This window comes from Phyllobates terribilis, unplaced genomic scaffold (assembly GCF_046119375.1).
Source record: "Phyllobates terribilis strain yellow unplaced genomic scaffold, ASM4611937v1 Scaffold_12__6_contigs__length_324123572, whole genome shotgun sequence".
In the NCBI taxonomy this organism is placed as follows: domain Eukaryota; kingdom Metazoa; phylum Chordata; class Amphibia; order Anura; family Dendrobatidae; genus Phyllobates; species Phyllobates terribilis.
Window position 1 is genome coordinate 284834309 of NW_027362772.1, and position 19159 is coordinate 284853467.

General features: G+C 41.8%; 1 protein-coding gene across 5 annotated transcripts in view; it reads left to right on the forward strand.

Moving 5' to 3' along the window:
* The window catches only part of CADM1 (cell adhesion molecule 1), a 236755-nt gene extending 218696 nt beyond the window's left edge, over positions 1 to 18059 (forward strand). For all 5 annotated transcript variants that reach the window (XM_073657109.1, XM_073657106.1, XM_073657107.1 and 2 more), the window contains 2 exons: positions 12096 to 12224; positions 13069 to 18059. In XM_073657109.1, the coding sequence (XP_073513210.1) occupies positions 12096 to 12224; positions 13069 to 13187 (248 nt within the window). In that variant the 3' untranslated portion in view covers positions 13188 to 18059. The remainder of the gene's footprint in view (positions 1 to 12095; positions 12225 to 13068) is intronic.
* Positions 18060 to 19159: the final 1100 nt, after the last annotated feature.

Here is a 19159-nt window from a genome sequence, read left to right on the forward strand (position 1 = left end):
ATTTAGGGAGTGAAAGAAGAGGCCATCCAATCTGTTCTCATAGAAAAGCTACCACCGGAAGATCTTGTGGGGTGTCCTAGTTAGTGTTGAGCCACCCCCATAGTGTTCGGGTTCGGTTCGGTTCGTCGAACACCGGGATGTTCGAGGAACTGTTCGAGGAACTGTTCGTCGAACTGTTCGTCGAACACCTTAGAACACCGTCGAACACCGTTAAAACCAATGGCAGGCAAACAAAAACACATAGAAACACATAGAAAACACCTGCAAAGGTGTCCAAAAGCTGACAAACTGCTCAGAAGACACTCTCTTTAAAAAAGCCGGCCGGCAAATTCAGCAGCGGCATACACCGGTACCCGACAATTTAGACAAGAAGGAATAGAGCATCACACATAGATTAGATAGATAGAAACATGTCAGTCACACATATAAGAAGCACAGTGACAGTGTTGGTTACTGCACTTGTCATTTAGTGTAAAGGATTTATTAAAAAAAATAATAGTGTTTTCATGCACTGTCTCTTTAAAAAAGCCGGCCGGCAATTCAGCAGCAGTACCTGACAATTTAGACAAGAAGGAATAGAGCATCACACATAGATTAGATAGATAGAAACATGTCAGTCACATATATATGAAGTACAGTGATAGTGTTGGTTACTGTACTTGTCATTTAGTATTAAAATAAAGGATTTATTATTAAAAAAATTGGCGTGGGGTCCCCCCTAATTTAATAGCTAGCAAAGGCTAGGCAGACAGCTGGGGGCTGATATTAATAGCCCAGGAAGGGAGCCATGAATATTGGCCCCCTCCCAGGCTAGAAACACCAGCCGTCAGCCGCCCCAGAAATGGCGCATTCATAGGATGCGCCAATTCTGGCACTTAGCCTCGCTCTTCCACGCTGCCCTGGTGCGGTGGCAGGGGGTAATAGGGTTGGGGTTGATGTCAGCTTATAATGCCAGCTGACATCAAGCCCAGGTTAGTAATGGAGAGGCGTCTATAAGACACCCCCATTACTAACCCCATAGTCAAAGTTAAAAAAAACACAAACACCCAGAATAAAGTCCTTTAATTGAAATAAAGACACAATCCTTTATTGTTCTAAATTAAACCATACTTACCATCACGCCCATTCCAGCTGAAGCCAACGATCTCCTGCAATAAAAGAAAAATAATAAAGCAACCTCATCCTTACCTTTCCATGGTTCCCACGACAGCTTCAGCTCTGCTACATCGAGATGACAGGCTGGACCGCAGCAGAACGCTGCCATCCAGCCTGTCATCCCGCAGACACTGAGAAGCGCAGGCTTGCTTGCGCTGCTCAGCGTCTCTCTGTGACGACATCCAGATGAGCCGAGTTCATGTCCAATGAACTCGGCTCACCTCATGCACGTCACTGACAGCGTGGGAAAATTCTCACGCTGAAGCGCTGATTGCAGGAGAATTTTCCCACGCTGTCAGTGACGTGCAGGAGGTGAGCCGAGTTCATTGGACATGACCTCGGCTCATCTGGATGCCGTCACAGCGAGACAGTGAGGAGCGCAAGCATGCCTGCGCTTCTCAGTGTCTGCGGGATGACAGACTGGATGGCAGCGTTCTGCTGCGGTCCAGCCAGTCATCTCGATGTAGCAGAGCTGAAGCTGTCGTGGGAACCATGGAAAGGTAAGGATGAGGTTGGTTTATTATTTTTCTTTTATTGCAGGAGATCGTTGGCTTCAGCTGGAATGGGTGTGATGGTAAGTATGGTTTAATTTAGAACAATAAAGAATTGTGTCTTTATTTCAATTAAAGGACTTTATTCTGGGTGTTGTGTTTTTTTTAAATACTTTACTAGAAATTCATGGCGGTCATGTCTAATACTGGCGTGACCCCATGAATTTTGGGCTTGGGGCCAGCTGATAATACCAAGCTGGCCCTAACCCCTTTATTACCCAGTGAGCCACCGCACCAGGGCCCTGGATGAGTTGGGTACAGCGCCAGAAGATGGCGCTTCTATGAACGCGCCATTTTCCGGGGCGGCTGCGGACTGCAATTTGCAGCGGGTGGGGCCCAGAAAGCTTGGGCCTCCCTGCGCTGCGGATTCCAGCCCCCAGCTGCCTATTTGTACCTGGCCGGACACAACAATATAGGGAAGCCCTTTTTTTCTTAATTATTTCATGAAATAATTTAAAGAAAATTGACGTGGGGCTTCGCCCTGTTTTTGTGTCCAGCCAGGTACAACTAGGCAGCTGGGGGCTGGAATCCGCAGCGCAGGGAGGCCCAAGCTTTCTGGGCCACCCCCGCTGCAAATTGCAGTCCGCAGCCACCCCGGAAAATGGCGCGTTCATAGAAGCGCCATCTTCTGGCGCTGTACCCAACTCATCCAGGGCCCTGATGCGGTGGCTCACTGGGTAATAAAGGGGTTAGGGCCAGCTTGGCATTATTAGCTGGCCCTAAGCCCGAAATTCATGGGGTCACGCCAATATTAGACATGACCACCATGAATTTCTAGTAAAGTATTTAAAAAAAACACAACACCCAGAAAAAAGTCCTTTAATTGAAATAAACACACAATTCTTTATTGTTCTAAATTAAACCATACTTACCATCACGCCCATTCCAGCTGAAGCCAACGATCTCCTGAAATAAAAGAAAAATAATAAAGCAACATCATCCTTACCTTTCCATGGTTCCCATGACAGCTTCAGCTCTTCTACATCGAGATGACAGGCTGGACCGCAGCAGAACGCTGCCATCCTGCCTGTCATCCCGCAGACACTGAGAAGCGCAGGCTTGCTTGCGCTCCACAGTGTCTCTCTGTGAGGGCATCCAGATGAGCCGAGTTAATGTCCAATGAACTCGGCTCACCTCATGCACGTCACTGACAGCGTGGGAAAATTCTCCTGCACTCAGCGCTTCAGCGTGGGAGAATTCTCACACTGAAGCGCTGAGTGCAGGAGAATTCTCCCACGCTGTCAGTGACGTGCAGGAGGTGAGCTGAGTTCATTGGACATGAGCTCACCTTATGCACGTCACTGACAGCGTGGGAAAATTCTCCTGCACTCAGCGCTTCAGCGTGGGAGAATTCTCACACTGAAGCGCTGAGTGCAGGAGAATTCTCCCACGCTGTCAGTGACGTGCATGAGGTGAGCCGAGTTCATTGGACATGAACTCGGCTCATCTGGATGTCGTCACAGAGAGACGCTGAGCAGCGCAAGTAAGCCTGCGCTTCTCAGTGTCTGCGGGATGAGAGGCTGGATGGCAGCGTTCTGCTGCGGTCCAGCCTGTCATCTCGATGTAGCAGAGCTGAAGCTGTCGTGGGAACCATGGAAAGGTAAGGATGAGGTTGCTTTATTATTTTTCTTTTATTGCAGGAGATCGTTGGCTTCAGCTGGAATGGGCGTGACGGTAAGTATGGTTTAATTTAGAACAATAAAGGATTGTGTCTTTATTTCAATTAAAGGACTTTATTCTGGGTGTTTGTGTTTTTTTTAACTTTGACTATGGGGTTAGTAATGGGGGTGTCTTATAGACGCCTCTCCATTACTAACCTGGGCTTGATGTCAGCTGGCATTATAAGCTGACATCAACCCCAACCCTATTACCCCCTGCCACCGCACCAGGGCAGCGTGGAAGAGCGAGGCTAAGTGCCAGAATTGGCGCATCCTATGAATGCGCCATTTCTGGGGCGGCTGACGGCTGGTGTTTCTAGCCTGGGAGGGGGCCAATATTCATGGCTCCCTTCCTGGGCTATTAATATCAGCCCCCAGCTGTCTGCCTAGCCTTTGCTAGCTATTAAATTAGGGGGGACCCCACGTCATTTTTTTTGGGGGGTCCCCCATTTTAATAGCTAGTAAAGGCTATGTATTCAGCTGGGGGCTGATATTAGTAGCCTGGGAAGCTCCGTGGGTATTACCCCCTTCCCAGGCTTCAAACATCTGCCCCAGCCGTCTGCTTAACCTCCGCTAGAGCCTAAAATTAAGGGGAACCCCACGCCAATTTTTTTAATAATAAATCCTTTATTTTAATACTAAATGACAAGTACAGTAACCAACACTATCACTGTACTTCATATATATGTGACTGACATGTTTCTATCTATCTAATCTATGTGTGAAGCTCTATTCTGTCTGTTATAAATTGTCGGGTACCGCTGCTGAATTGCCGGCCGGCTTTTTTAAAGAGATGGTGCATGAAAACACTATTATTTTTTTTGATAAATCCTTTACGCTAAATGACAAGTACAGTAAGCAGCACTTTCACTGTACTTCGTATATATGTGGCTGACATGTTTATATCTATCTAATCTATGTGTGAAGCTCTATTCTTTCGGTTCTAAATTGTCGGGTACAGATGTATGCCGCTGCTGAATTGCCGGCTTTTCATGTTTCACTGTTGGCACTGTTCCCATCGATTTGGGCAATCACTGTAATGCCACAACCACCATGGCTGTGGCATTACAGTGAGTGGCAGACAATCCCTGCATGATTGGTGCTCTAAATAGCGCCAGACATGCAGGACACGCTTTTGGTGCACGAACAGTTATCGAACATAACCTCGAACAGCCGAATTTTTTGCAAATCGTTCGGGTTCGTCGAACAACTCGAACACCGCCCAAAACAGCTCGAATTTGAGATTGGCGAACAGTTCTAGTCGAACACCGCTCATCTCTAGTCCTAGTACACGGCAGAAGGTCTTGTGGGGTGTTCTCTGTACAGGGCAGGTCTTGTGGGGTGTTCCTGGTATACGGCAGGTCTTGTGGGTTGTCCCTGGTACATGAAAGGTATTGTGGGTTTTTTTTCAGTATATATCAGGTCTTGTGGTGTGTTCCTGGTGGACGGCAGGTATTGTGGGGTGTTCCCAGTATATGGCAGTTCTTGTGTGGTGTTCCTGATAGAGTTGTTTGTCCTCCTTCGTACCTACTAAAATTGGTAGTCAGTGAAGCAGAGACAGAATCGTGGATGCACAAGTCTCATAAATGGAGTGGCAGAGTAGCCGTCTGCTGGTTCCCATGGAAGAGCTACCATAGCTCAAATTGCTGAAAAAGTTACAGCTAGCGCTGACAAGTGCCAGGACACACGGTGCTGCTACATAGCACACAATATGGAGCAGGCAGTGTCATGTGATGGCTGATTGGTGTATATAGTGAAGTGGAACCGGTGTGCTCACTTAATAAAATTAAAAATCTTTAGATCTTTTCAAAGTATTAGTTCCTGTAACAAATGGGGTTTATTCGGGCTCCTCGAAATGGTGAAATCTAAATTTACTACGGTGCAGTAACGCAGTTCTTATTAGGAAATCCTAATCCTATTACAAAAAATAGTCGTGTATGTGGTTCCGTTTATTGAGCAATGATAGACCGTGGAAATGAGAGATCCTTGTAAGGACTGATAATGATGCACATGAGATTGTGTCGCTGGCGGTGGAGTCAGGCTGGCACAGATCTCTGTCATTAGTAGACAGATTGCAGGGTTGAAATAATGCAGCAATTATGGAGGACATATTGGTTTAGTCTATAGAGAATAGCCGGTTGTCTGCATTGGACTCTGAACATTTTGGTAACCAATGTGCCCCATATCCTCTTCACTCTCCCGAATTCTCCCTCTACGACCCGCTCACATATTTACCATTGTGTCACCGGAATATTTCAAATCTTCGGCGTTTTGTTTTTGCTGCCGTTGAACTGGGGAGAAACTCAATGTTCTTCTAAAATAGCATATTAGGATTTGCAAGTAATGTGAATAAATGTGGCATTTGTCATGTGAGGCTGTCACATCGACCTCTGCTCTGCGGGATTATTATTTTTTTATTATTCTGTTTTAATACATTTTGTTTGGTATTTGTTATCGGAGCTGCTCACAATGAGCTTAATCTTTTTGCAATACATTTCTGGAATTCAAAAAAAAAAAAGAAGTAAAAATAAAAAAAAGGCCAATAAACATGCAGCCGACGAAGCGCCGCACAAAAGATTTTCACACAGCCATCTATGAAATAGCATTTAATGCATGACGTGCCGCTCAGAAGTGAACGAGAGAGATGCACAGAGATAAAAGGAGACTTGTTTATGGAGCAAACATCTAGCGGAGAATCTGCTGTCGAGTAGGGTTAATTCAGTTTAATTAAAAGTGGAAAACTAAAAGAAGTAAGAGCTCAGTACTATGGAAACCATCAGTTGTCTTTGATTTGTGGCTTCTTAAAGTTGATAGACATATATTATGTACAGAGAATAGAGGAACCTAAAATATTCTCTCAAGTTGGCAGGCTATTAACTAACCACAGAATAAAACTTGATCACTTGGGAAAGGAAAGGTCTACTGCTGAGACCTTCACCGATTCCGAGAACTGGACTCGGAGATGTTCCTCCGGAATGGAGAGATGACCAACCGTGTGTGCAACTGCTGCATTTTTTTCTTTTTTACCCCACTATCTCTGACTATCTCAGAGTTCAGCTATCTCCAGCCGGCCCTTCGACAATATATGGCCACTTCTCCGTTAAGACCAGGCATTTCAGAGACCTGATCACACTCAATTTGTTGTCTATAGGACTGTCGGAGATGACTGAATGCCGTACAGTTGGTCATTTCTTCAACATAGTCAAACCCTTTTGTCCTCGGTACAAGAGATTCACTCCGCTTTCCATATTCACATGCATGATCATCCAAGTCCAACATGGATGTGTTGGGGGTTGAATGGAGGTGATAGTTGGAGACCATCTTAAATATATGGCCAGAATGATTGATTAATATAGTGCTTTAATCTTTCCAGAACATGTCTGCTCTTTGTAGATTATATAGCAATAATCTGGTTAGTATGATTCGGTATTAATAGGATATAAGAGTGCTTAAAGGGGTTTTCCACTAGTAGGACAACCCCTTCTTGAATCTAAATGTTTGGCCCCGATCAAATAAAAAAACCTTATACTCACCTCCTGTGCCTGCTTTGTTCCCGCCGTGTTGGCACTCGCAGTCCCGGGGCTTCCATGCCGTTATGACGCGCCCAATCATCGCTGGGGGTCACTGTCCCGCCATTGGACAAATTGAACATCAAGAGGAAGTCATGGCTGCGGCTGCTCTCACTTCTTTGTCCGAAAGCGGGGCAGTGAACTCAGCGCTAATTGGGCGCCAGGGTCCCGTGTCATAACCACATGGAAGCCCCCGGGACTGCGAGTGCCAACACCGCTGGAACGGCGCCGGCACGGAAGGGGAGTATAAGCTTTGGGGTATGAGAAGGGGTTGTCCTAGAAGTGAACAACTTCTTTAACCTATCAAGACTAGTAATTAAAACGGTTGTCTCCTCAACTTCTTTGCGTAAAAGTGCTTGTAAAAACGAGTAACTTTGCAATCCTATCTTCTCAAGAAGAATGAAGGGATTTTTTTTTATTCTTTTGTTTACTGCTCGATGCCTAGGTTACCGCCCACCTCTGCAGCCTATCAGCGGTGGCTGGCCCCTTAGACGAGCTTGTAAGCACTGCTCTGAAGCTGGCCGAATCGCTGGAATCTGCCGGATACAGTGCAAATGTTCTCCGATAATGCAGCCTGTGCTTGCAACATCAGAGAGTGCACCGTTGGGCGGCCAGAGGCGTAACCATGCCACTGGTACGGTCGGTCGGTCTACCAGGAGCACATTGGGCCCCACACAAACTGAAGCTGGGAGGACGGGGATAGTGCACTCCTGAAGACCAGAGGAGTCAACGCATCACAATAAGGCTGTGTGCACACATTGCATTTTTTTCTTTTTTTGGCTGGTCTTAGTTCAGATTTCTTACAAAACCTGAAGGATTTCCTGATGCCGGCAAAGTGAGTGGTGAGAATGCTGAAGGCTAATGCACACATTGCTTATTTGTGACTTGCAAATTTAAATCTGCAACATGTCAATTCTTTCAGCAGATTTCACCCATGATAATGAGTAGAGAAAAATCTGCACCAAAAATGCCTGTTTTTCCTGCAAAGAGATGCCGAAATTTCTGCACCAAATACTTAACGTGTGCACATAACCTTCAAGGATAAAAGTAGTGGAAAAACATGGCTGCCGTCTGCCAATAACGGCAGAGGTTGTGTGTGACGCTGCACCATTCACTTCAATAGGGTTGAGCTGCAATTCCAGACACAACCTGTAGACAAGAGCAAGACTGGTTTTGCCATGTGTTTCTAATCTTAGACAATACCTGTTAGGCCACGGCCCCACTATCAGTATTTGGTCAGTATTTTTTCTCAGGAGTGGGAGCCAAAACCAGGTGAGGATCAATCAGAGAAAAGGTATAATAGGAACAAGTCACCAATTCTGGATTTATCACCCACTCCTGGTTTTGGCTCCCACTCCTGAGAAAAATTACTGACCGAATACTGATAGTGGGGCCGTGGTCTTAGGGGAACTCCAGGATATATTTTGTTGAGTAGCACCATTTTTGACCATGGCTCACCGCTTTTAACTCTTTGACGTTTCTATTTAGTCTAAATATTTATTGAGTTTTTGTTGTAGTTTGATTAAAAAAAAAAAAAAACTTAAGTCGAGATAGGAAAAAAAAAAGTGCATTACTCTGGTCCGGCATCAACTTTGGTTCTCGAGTCAGCTGAATCAAAGCATTGCAGTCTTCCTCAGCCGGCACTCGAATGCACACCTTAGGTTCCTCTTGTGATTGCCAGGCCACCACCATATCATGACTTACATCGCGGTGGCCTAGTAATTGCAAAAAGATGCTTAGGATGAAAGCATTTGAGTGCCAGCTGAAGAAATTTGCAAGGTCCTGGCTGCAAGGTCCTGGCTGCAAGGTCCTGGCTGCAAGGTCCTGGCTGCAAGGTCCTGGCTGCAAGGTCCTGGTCCTTACTACCAAAGTAGACACCTAACCAAGGTACTGCAAATCTTTCTGCTCCTCTCTATTGCAAGGCAGTCCACATCCCACAACTTTATCGGGTGACTTTGTGATCATTAGATTGTACAGATATTTTTATTCTTTTCCTAAGCACCGTACTGAATGGTTTTAATTAAATTGCTTACCGGTACCTCGTTTCCATTCCTGGTTAAGTTGCAATTTATAAATTGCTAAATATGTCCCCTGAGCTTCCTTACCTGCCTAGGGTTTGAATCGATAACCGTCACTTAGCATTAGGGTTTCAGCTTAGAGATGTTCAGTCTGAACTTGTAAGTGACAGCTCCATCAGCCGAGGCTCAGTGGGAACATGCTGAATGATTCCTTTCCTGAGTTTATCATACCTTTAACTGTGCTATCGGAGAGCGGCACAGCTAATTCACTTAGTCATTCACGGTCAGTAAACTGATTCTGAGATCTTTTGGCAGTCTGTAGTTTCGTTATTGTACGCTGGAAACCAATACTGGACAAAGAACATTCTACTAAATCTTTGCATTTACAATCTGAGTTGTTGGATCGTTGCGAAATACATACTCCTCCTATTTGGATGATGCTGTAATGAGCTTCAAATAATGAGAGAAAAACTTACGGCACTCGGCAAGCTGCAAAAAAAAAAAAATTTCCAAAAATAATTGTTGTTTCGCTTTCACTTACGCTTCATCTGAGGTTGAAATTCAAAAACTTTTGACAAATTAGATTTTTTACTTTATGGGCTTTTGTATTTTGTTTGGGTAGTGTTTTTAGCATGTATAAGGCATAATATTGTTAATAGTTATTCATGTGCATAAAATAGTTTTACTAATTTAGTTCACTAATCACTGTCTCATCGTTTCTATTCGTTTTGCTATTTTAGCAAATTTGCAAAATTGCAGAGACACGAAGAGCGGTTTAACAAAATGGACGATGATTGTTAGCTATGTAGTTATTAAATGGCTAATAAACTTTGCATAAATCAATAGTACAGGCAAACATGAGCAGCTCTCATTCATTTTATCAGAGAAATGTTTTTCTCCATTTACGAGCTGCCACTTCTCTGCAATCTGAATATCATTTATTCTGAATATAGCTAATAGATTACAGATGCGCAATGTGAATGAGAGGAACAGACACCTGTACTGCTATATAATGTCCATTGTTTTATCTCATCACAGAGCTAAATTCACAGCTGCAGTGGCATGTAAAAGTTTGGGCACCCCTGGTCAAAATGACTGATATTGTGAACAGTTCCGCAAGTTAAATTTAAGGCTTTCAGAGATCATTTCAAAGATGACACATTTCCTTTGTATTTTAGGGTAAATATATTACTCATTTTTTACATTTTAAAAATTACAAAAAGGAAACTGGGCCAGTGCAAAAGTTTGGGCTCCCTTGGAGATTTGTGTGCTCAGATAACTTTGACCAAGGTTTCAGACCCTAAATAGCCTGCTATGGTTATGGCTTGTTCACCATCATGGTTAGGAAAGGCCAGGTGATGTCAATTTCACAGCTTTAAAAAAAAAAACAGCCTCCTCTAAACTTGTGTCAAAAAACTGCAGCCATGGGTTCTTCTAAGCAGCTGCCGAGCACTCTGAAAATGGTGAAGGCCCACAAAGCAGGAGAAGGCTATACAATGATAGCAAAGTGTTTTCAAGTTGCCTTTTCCTCAGTTCGAAATCTAATCAAGAAATGGCAGTTAACAGGAATAGTGGAGGTCAAGATAAGCTCTGGAAGACCAAGCAAAATTCCAGTGAGAGCTGCTTGTATGATTGCTAGAGAGGCAAATCAGAACCACCGCTTGACTGTAAAAGACCTTCAGAAAGATTTAGCAGACTCTGAACAGTAGAGCAATGTACCACAAAGCCAGGGACACTTGCACAAATATGGCCTTCATGGAAGAGTCATCAGAAGAAAATCTCTCCTGCGTCCTCACCATAAAATTGAGCGTCAGAAGTTTGCAAAAGAACATCTAAACAAGCCTGATGTATTTTGGAAACAAGTCCTGTGGACCGATGAGGTCAAATACAACTCTATGGTTAAAATAATCAAAGGAAAGTGTGGGGGAAAAAAGGGCACATAATTTCAGGAAAAGAATATTTCACCAAGCATTAAGCATGGGGGTGGATCAATTTTTCTTTGGGTCTGTGTGGCAGCCAATGGCACAGGGAACATTTCACTTGAAGAGGGAAGAATAGATTCAATGAAATTTCAAAAATTCTTGATGCAAACATAACACCATCTGTAAAAAGCTGAAGGTGAAAAGAGGATGATTCTACAAATGGATGATGATCGTGACCACACATCAAAATCCATAATAGACTACCTCAAAAGGTGCAAGCTAAAGGTTTTACAATGGCCCTCACAGTCCCCTGATCTGAACATCATTGAAAATCTGTGGCCAGACGTCAAAATAGCAGAGCATGCAAGACGACCCAGAAATGTCACAGAACTGGAAGAATTCTCCAAGGAAGAATGGATGAAAATCCCTGAAACAAGAATTGAAAGACTCTTGTCTGACTACAAAAAGCGTTTACAAGCTGTGATACTTTCAGAAGGGGCCGTTACTAGATACTAACCATACTGGGTGCCCAAACTTTTGCATGAGCCCATTTTGCTTTTTGTAATTTTTAAAATGTAAAGATTAAAACATACATATTTTTTATGCCTAAAATACAAAGGAAATGTGTCATCTGTAACTTTAGGCCTCTTAGAGATCATTTCATCTTCAACTTGCTGAACTGTTCACAATAACAGGAATTTTTACCGGGGGTGCCCAAACTTTTACATGCCGCTGTACACTGCTCTATAATGTCTTCCTTGCTGCTGCTGCTTCTGAACATGCGCTACATAGACATGAGGGATTCCTGCTCTTCTGTCTCTGTGTGTGCTGTGTGTGGGAGACGACATAGCAGCTAGTCTACACCCACTAGCTCAGAGACAACTGAAAATGAGATCCGCCTGTAGAGGAGAAAACTGAAAATGAGATCCGCCTGTAGAGGAGAAAACTGCTGAATATGCAGGATACAAGTCATATACTGTGTATATATAATGGCCAGAAGTATTGTTATTCCTCATGCACAGCATATTCTGAAATGACAGGTGTGCTTTAAGGACAACATACTTATTGATTTCTTAAAAAATGAAATTTTACTCACAATTTAATGCACCACTGTCTGAGATGACTCATTCTTGCATAAACCACCTTAGTGCCTCTGCAATTTTATCAGTGTGTAATATATTGCCTCCTGCCCTTCCATACTTCTTAACCATCTCTTTAACAGATACCCGAGCAGCAGAAGAGGGTCCTCTAGGTGTAGACCACGCCGTAATCGGGGGAGTGGTTGCTGTGGTCGTCTTCGCTATGCTTTGCCTTCTCATCATCCTGGGACGATACTTTGCTCGACATAAAGGTAAATATGTTTAGAAGATTTTAAGTCCTATTTTCCAGTAAATTTTTGTAGCATAAATCCACATACTTTGTAATAATATTGGATTCACTTTACCGCCATCTCAGCAAGCAAGACTTAGATTCAAGACGACCATAACTGTTCTTACTACTTTTGGTTAAAGTTCTTCCATTTACCTGTAAATTAATATTTTACGCACCTTAAAATAATAATAATATCGCTAATGAAACTAAAGTTTTGTTTTTAAAGACTTTTAATGTTGCTATTTATTGTATTTTCCTTTTTCGCCCATGTATAGGTGCTGCAATGAATAAGGGTTAATTAAAGAATATTAACCCATTGGGTCTCATCTGTGGCATGTATTTGCCGCAGAGTGCCTTACATGTCTGTTATTTTGACCATTTGAATCAAAATAAAAAATTCCATGGCAGTGTTGCATTTTTTTTCCGTTTTTTTGGGGAGTGAAGGTCAACAAAATAAGGATAAAAACTACAACTCACGTGCAAAAGCAATCCCACACACCGCTTCATCACCAAAACACTAACAATATTTATTGTGCCAAAAGTAGTAAAACAAATGATAAAAATTTGGTATTGCCAAAATTGCTCTGACCCATTACATATAGTTTACGGTTTCCTCCATGGAATAATAAAATTATAGCTCTCGGAATGTTAAAGTCTCCAAAGGAAACTAGAGCTTCCACCCTCTGCTCACTCTGTCTGTCTGTACAGTAAAGCAGAAACGTGAACTGCGGAAAACATGAAGCCGACATGCCTGACAATTATTGACCATCTTCTAGTACATTGAAATACGAGAGCTTTCACACTTTTTTTTTTCTCTCCAACAGGAACATACTTCACCCACGAAGCCAAAGGCGCTGATGACGCAGCAGACGCAGATACTGCAATTATCAATGCAGAGGGTGGGCAGAACAGCTGTGAAGAGAAGAAGGAATATTTTATTTAGCCTGGCCTTGTTTAAGGGGTGTGGGCTCTGTTCAGACTCACCACCCGAAGGGAGAAGGACCTTCCAACGTCTTGCGTTTTTTTTTTTGTTTTTTTTTATCATTTGGTTTTGGAGCGGATGGAGGAGCGGGGGAACCCATCTGGTATAAAGTGATTGCCCCACAACACTCTCTGCTTTTATTGTTTGCCACTTTCCTTTCATGGGAATAACAGGAGCTTGAAATGTTTTTTTTTTTTTATTTTGTGGAGGGATTGAGGGTGGGTGGGTCAGGGTTGCAAGTAAAATATGGATTCCGGACTCCTCAGTGCAGGAGGATACTGTAGGCAGAGCTTTCTACGCCCATCTTTTCACAGGCTCCTCGTTCACTGAAGACCCTTATTTATCATCTGCAGACAATTTGGTGCCTTGCTTGTTTTTTTTATTTCACTTTCCCGAGAAGTTCTTGTTATGTTCCCGGCTGGTTTTCGTGTCACTTCCTGCTGGGGTGCTTTATACTCTTGTCTTGTGCCATTTCTTTCTGAGCTTACTCTTACGTTTGTCCACCTCATTACGCTTCCCAATGGGATTGCGAACATCCTCTTGCTTCTAGAAGAGCTCTTTCCTATGAAGAACCATCCCATAAACTCCATTCCTACCCAACTGTTACCTGATCCATCTGTCCACATCACCTTCTCCAGTGACTGTCCCCATCCTATAGTTTTTCCAGTGTTTTTTCCTCCATCTTCATGCCTCCTGTTTGACCCATTCTCGTAGTTTTGTTATGTTGTCCATGTCTTCACTCTCCATCATGGTGCTTATTTTGCGCGTCCCTTTCTGGATATCAAGCGTGTGATACGGAAGAGTCGTTTTGCTCTTTTCTGGGAAGTGAATTTTTTTTGCCTCGCTTAATTAACAAAGTAGAGCTTAAAAAAAAAAAAAAAGAGAGACTTTACAGAACCAACTGCACTTCAAGCGTGAGGAAGCTCCTATAACTCCCTCCCACCCCACCCGATCTCGGACAGTTGGCGGAAATACAAGCGGATGTGCCTTTTTTAAACAAGCTGGAAGAATAGGAGAGGGGTGTACATTGAAAAAAAAATCCTTCTGCTCTGATAAATCAAATTTTAAAATATTTTTAACACTCATAGATAGCCCTTCTTGTTTTTTTTTCTTCTCGGTTGCATATTTCTACCTCCTTTTACCCTTTTCTTTTACTCCCATGCCTCTTCAGCGCAATTTATTTTTCTCTCCCGTTCAAAACATTCCTCACCTCATTCTTCTTCCACGAGAATCTTCCTCTCTCTCTGTGCTGTGTCTTAGTACAGGGCTGTGATGTCCACTACAATGTTTCTTCAGTATGAGTTTGTACCCTCCTGCAACTTTTATTTTTTTTTTATATATTTGGTAGTCAAAGTACGCGGTACCACCAACTGTGAAACGAAGGCATTCAACTCTTCTCGTAACTACTAAGAGCAGCCTGTATTATATTATCTGTAATATTATTGTGTTGTCCGAAGGGTTCAGTCTGAAGTTGTTAAAGTGTAAAAAAAAAAATACGAAAAAAAAAAATAATGAGATGTCATTGCTGCTATAGAAGGTGTTAGCAGGGTAAGTGCGTTGCTTTCTTGTCAAACCCACTGTATATTGCTGAGTAGAGCTGCACCTATATCGTCTTACGAAATTTGAAATGTATGGGGTTGTTTTTACGATGGCTGCTGAGCTGACTCTTATGTTTTCTGTTGTGTACTTGTTTAGAGAGAATGAAAAATTGAAAAAAGGTTGTTTTTTTTTATTTTCAAAGATGAATTCCCACAGTCCTAGGTATAATTGTGCCAGTAGAGCGCCCTAGCTTGATTCATCACCTCTATCTATGTATATGTGCATTGTCACAGGAGCCATTTTCATTTCATCATTTACCTTCCTCATCACTTTTCTAGTTTCAATCCATAGATAGAACACACAGGGACTCACAGTAAATTGTGTAGGCTGAAGTATGAGCAGAATGAAGAAGTTAGCTACAAAGTAAGTCTAGGGGTCATTCATAATGGATCTTGACCAGTTATGAGCAAATTCAAATTTGACAGTTCTCTCGAATTTGGAGTGGAAATTTAAAAATTTGCTTCAAATTTATTCGATAGGAATTGAATGTGCCACATTATGCTCTTGGGTCTTACCACCATAGTTTCCCGTTTGGTCCATCTTACCACTCTCTTCCATCCCCTCTTTACTTCTCCATGGCATGCAACATCTTCTTCCATCTTCACTCAGCGCTGGGGCTTCAGTCGATTATTTGGCCTGGGACGTCACAGCGGTCTTCGCACAAGGCGCTGACGTAGGCCAACTTCTGTTGGGATATCAAAGGCCTACCCAGTACCGGAAGCCCCGACACAAAGTGAAGATTAGGGAAGAGAAGTAAAGAAGAGGCCGTATACAGCTGTACAGAGCTATGGTTGAAGTACAGATGAGCAGAGAGGTTAGCGTTTACCTTTATTTATTTCGGCCCTTTCCTGGCTATCTGCCGACCACCACTTTGCTTGACTCGCAAGAAGCGAATCCCAAATTCTGTTTCAGAAGAATCTGAACTTTGAAAAATTCAAAACTGAATTCAATCCACATCCAACTGATTTGCTCATGTCTATTCTTCACTCAGTACCAAAATGTTCTTTTTACCAAAATTAGATCCCAACTGGAGAAAGATGGAAAACGTCACTTGAAATTTTTCTTCTCCAACTGCTAAAAAAAAAGTAAATCAATCTTGGTAAAAAGAAAATCCAGTAATGAGTCAAGAAGAAACATTGTGACCAACTCCAGAATTTGCTTCTAGTGAGTTTCTCCATTCTGCTTCAAAAAGGCAGCATTGAGGAGGCAGAAAGGTGAGATATAGTCACGTCAACGAGCCAAGAGGCTCAATCTTACAGGACCATTTCATGCTTTTTAGCTTGTCAAAATTATTTCATGTATCTTTATGAAAATGAAATCGCTGTTGGGATGGTACTTTTGGAAGATGATTTGATATCTTATATTGTGACCTTATCTAATGAAGAACAGAAGAAACGGTTTGATTTTTTTTGTTTAATTTTTGTTTTTTGTCTTTCTTAAAATCTTGTTTAATAATTTAGGAGGATGAATTTTATATCTTCCCGTCATCTTTAATGCAGTTCTTTGGGTTTTTTTTATTGGGAAGTGTTTGAGGGGAACTTGATGGAAGTTATAGAATCGGTCTTGGTCAGTGATTTGATTACATATCAACTATTTTCTAGAAATTTGTACTTTACGAAGGAGAGAAGTATTCTCTTTATGTAACATTCTTCAAATAGTTGTGGATGAGTCAGGGTTTTTTTCTCCCCCTCGGGGGTTGGCGATAGGAGGATTTAGATTTTATTTTAAAACCCTTTCCTGTGAATTTTTCAGGTGATCACACTCGATGTAGCTGTAGGCTATGTTCGGAAACATAAGTTGAAGGACAAAAAAAAAAGTCACTTTTTCCTAGTGATATTGTCTACAAATATGCCATAATCCTCGCTTCAGGGGTTTGTAAAAACAGCAACACTGACCTGCATAGAGGTCTGTAACCCTTTATTAAAAAAGAAAGCCCTTCCTCTTGCTGTCACGCAGACTGATTTTTTTATATATTGCTCTTACCATTATTTTTTTTTTCTAAAATTGGACTTGTCCAACAAATTTTTTTAAATGTAAAAAATTGTTTAAAATTTTTCATTTTACATTTTTTAAAAATTAAGTAAATCCTCCCCTCCTGGTCTCATCCACAACCATTTCTAATAGGTATTTCTGGTATATAAAATCTGCTTTTAATATCCCTTCTTTACACTTACAGAATCACTGTGTATACACCATCCAATGAACAGAAATTGTCTATTAAACCTGTAAATGTGCCAGGTTGGATATAAAATGTTAATTTTGCTGCCATGAAAAAAAAAAAAAGCCCAAAATTACTTTTTTTTCAACAACTGTGCCTGGGGCAATGATGGACAAAACAACAAAAAAAAATCAAAATTTTTAGAGTGTTCTTGTGTTCTTACCATTCCAGAAACTATTTTTCTTCTGTATGTTTCCTTTGATAAAAATTTATTATTCCTTGAAAATAATGAAAAATCTCGTTTCCTATTTTTCTTGTTCCGTGTGAAGTGTATTGTTTGAATATACTGTACCTGGACTCCTCTACGGTTATCTGTCCGTGTTGTGCCATCGTTTGGCTGTCTGACTTCTACCCCCTCCAACCTTTCACCCCCCAATCCTTCCTCCGCTCCCATAGCAGGATATCACAGGGTCTTAACTTTTTACTGACTATTCGTTTTATTAGAGCTTTGTCGAGATTTTTCAGCCTTTTTCGTCTTTTTACAAAAACAGGCCGTGGCATATCCTCCCAAAGTTCTCAGATTGTGATACTTAACATGGGAGTGGGTGGAAGGTACAAAATGGACATTCCTCATGCTGGCTGGTTTTAGGGCAGATTGTAAGTCTATTTGGCAGTAGATATTTTTACCTGTGTAAGCTCTCGTGTTCTCGCTCCCTTTTTCTGGCGGCTCCTGGAGTTTTTTCTTTTTTGTTAATTGTGAGCACCCGTTTTTTCGCTTCTGCTTGTCTCAGGTCCCTGTGTTCCCACCCTTGTCTGTTCTGTCTCAGGTAGGCTGCTAAACCTTAGCCCCCTCCCCATATCTCCCACCCCACATTGGAAAACAAAACAAAAACCAACCACATTATGGATAGATAAATATTCATTCCTTTTTATTTTTTTTATTATTATTTTTTTATTATTATTTTTGGTTTTTAGTTGTATGATTTTCTGTATTTTTTTTTTAATATACGGTACACTGTTTGAAATGTATTGTTGAGTATTACTTTGTAAGAAAATGACAATAAAATATAAAATTATTTCATGTTCATCTTTATTTTTCATCGCTCATAAAAATAAAATTTCACATGCACGCTTTATTAAAGAGGCTGAAAAATTAGTCACGGACTGATATGAGAAGTAGGTCACAAACGAGGGCTTTTCAAAAGTGTATTTTATAAAAAAAATAAAAGGTTCCTTTTGTGTCTTCCCCAAGAACCAGCACCCAATTTGTCCATAAGTGGTCAAGGTACCTATATGCCTTAAATAACTGTCCGTCAGCTGTCTCGCCCGACTAGTGTTGAATTGGGGTGCCAAGGGCCCACCAGTAACCAACTCCAGGACCCCACTTTTCAGCTAAATGCAAATGTGACAGTCCTCAATCACAAATTTATATAATAATGAACTGGGTAGATTGTTAAATGAATAAGATTCTGCCTTTGTCTGTACATAGTGATTCAATTATATAGTGCCAAGTACTGATCGTATAAGAGGGTGGAGGCCCACCGGAGGATTCTCCTGTGGGCCAGTCCAAGCCCGCTCCTGACTCCCTCATACACAGGGACTAAATGATGAGTCTGCCAACAGCTCAGCTTCCTCTGTCAGTGGCTTATCTGCCTAAAGAACAAAAGTAATTGGTTCCAAATCTGCACTTAAAAGATTATACAGATCATAATAATAATCTTTATTTATATAGCGCCAACTTATTCCGCAGCGCTTTACAATTCAGAGGTTCATATACAACAGTCATAAGTAACATAGCTAAAGATAATACAATAATTAAAGCAAAAATAATGACGACCCTGCTCGTAAGAGTTTACAATCTACAATGAGGTGGGGGTGACACAGTACAGGGGCTTATTTACAATGATGGTCCAGCCATGTTGAGGGGATGAGGGATAGATAAAGCCTGCATGAGCTCATAATCAGCCAGTATCTGTAGTGCTTTTGGGTTCGGTGGAGTTTGGACACTTATGTTTGTAGAAATTAGTGAATGGGCTATAAAAATATAAAAAGGACTTTGATTAGGGAACATGATAGGCTGCCCTAAACAGATTTGTTTTTAGGGAGCGCCTAAAACTGTGTAAGTTGTGGTTCGTCCTAATTTCTTGGGGTAGAGCATTCCAAAGAAAAGGTGCAG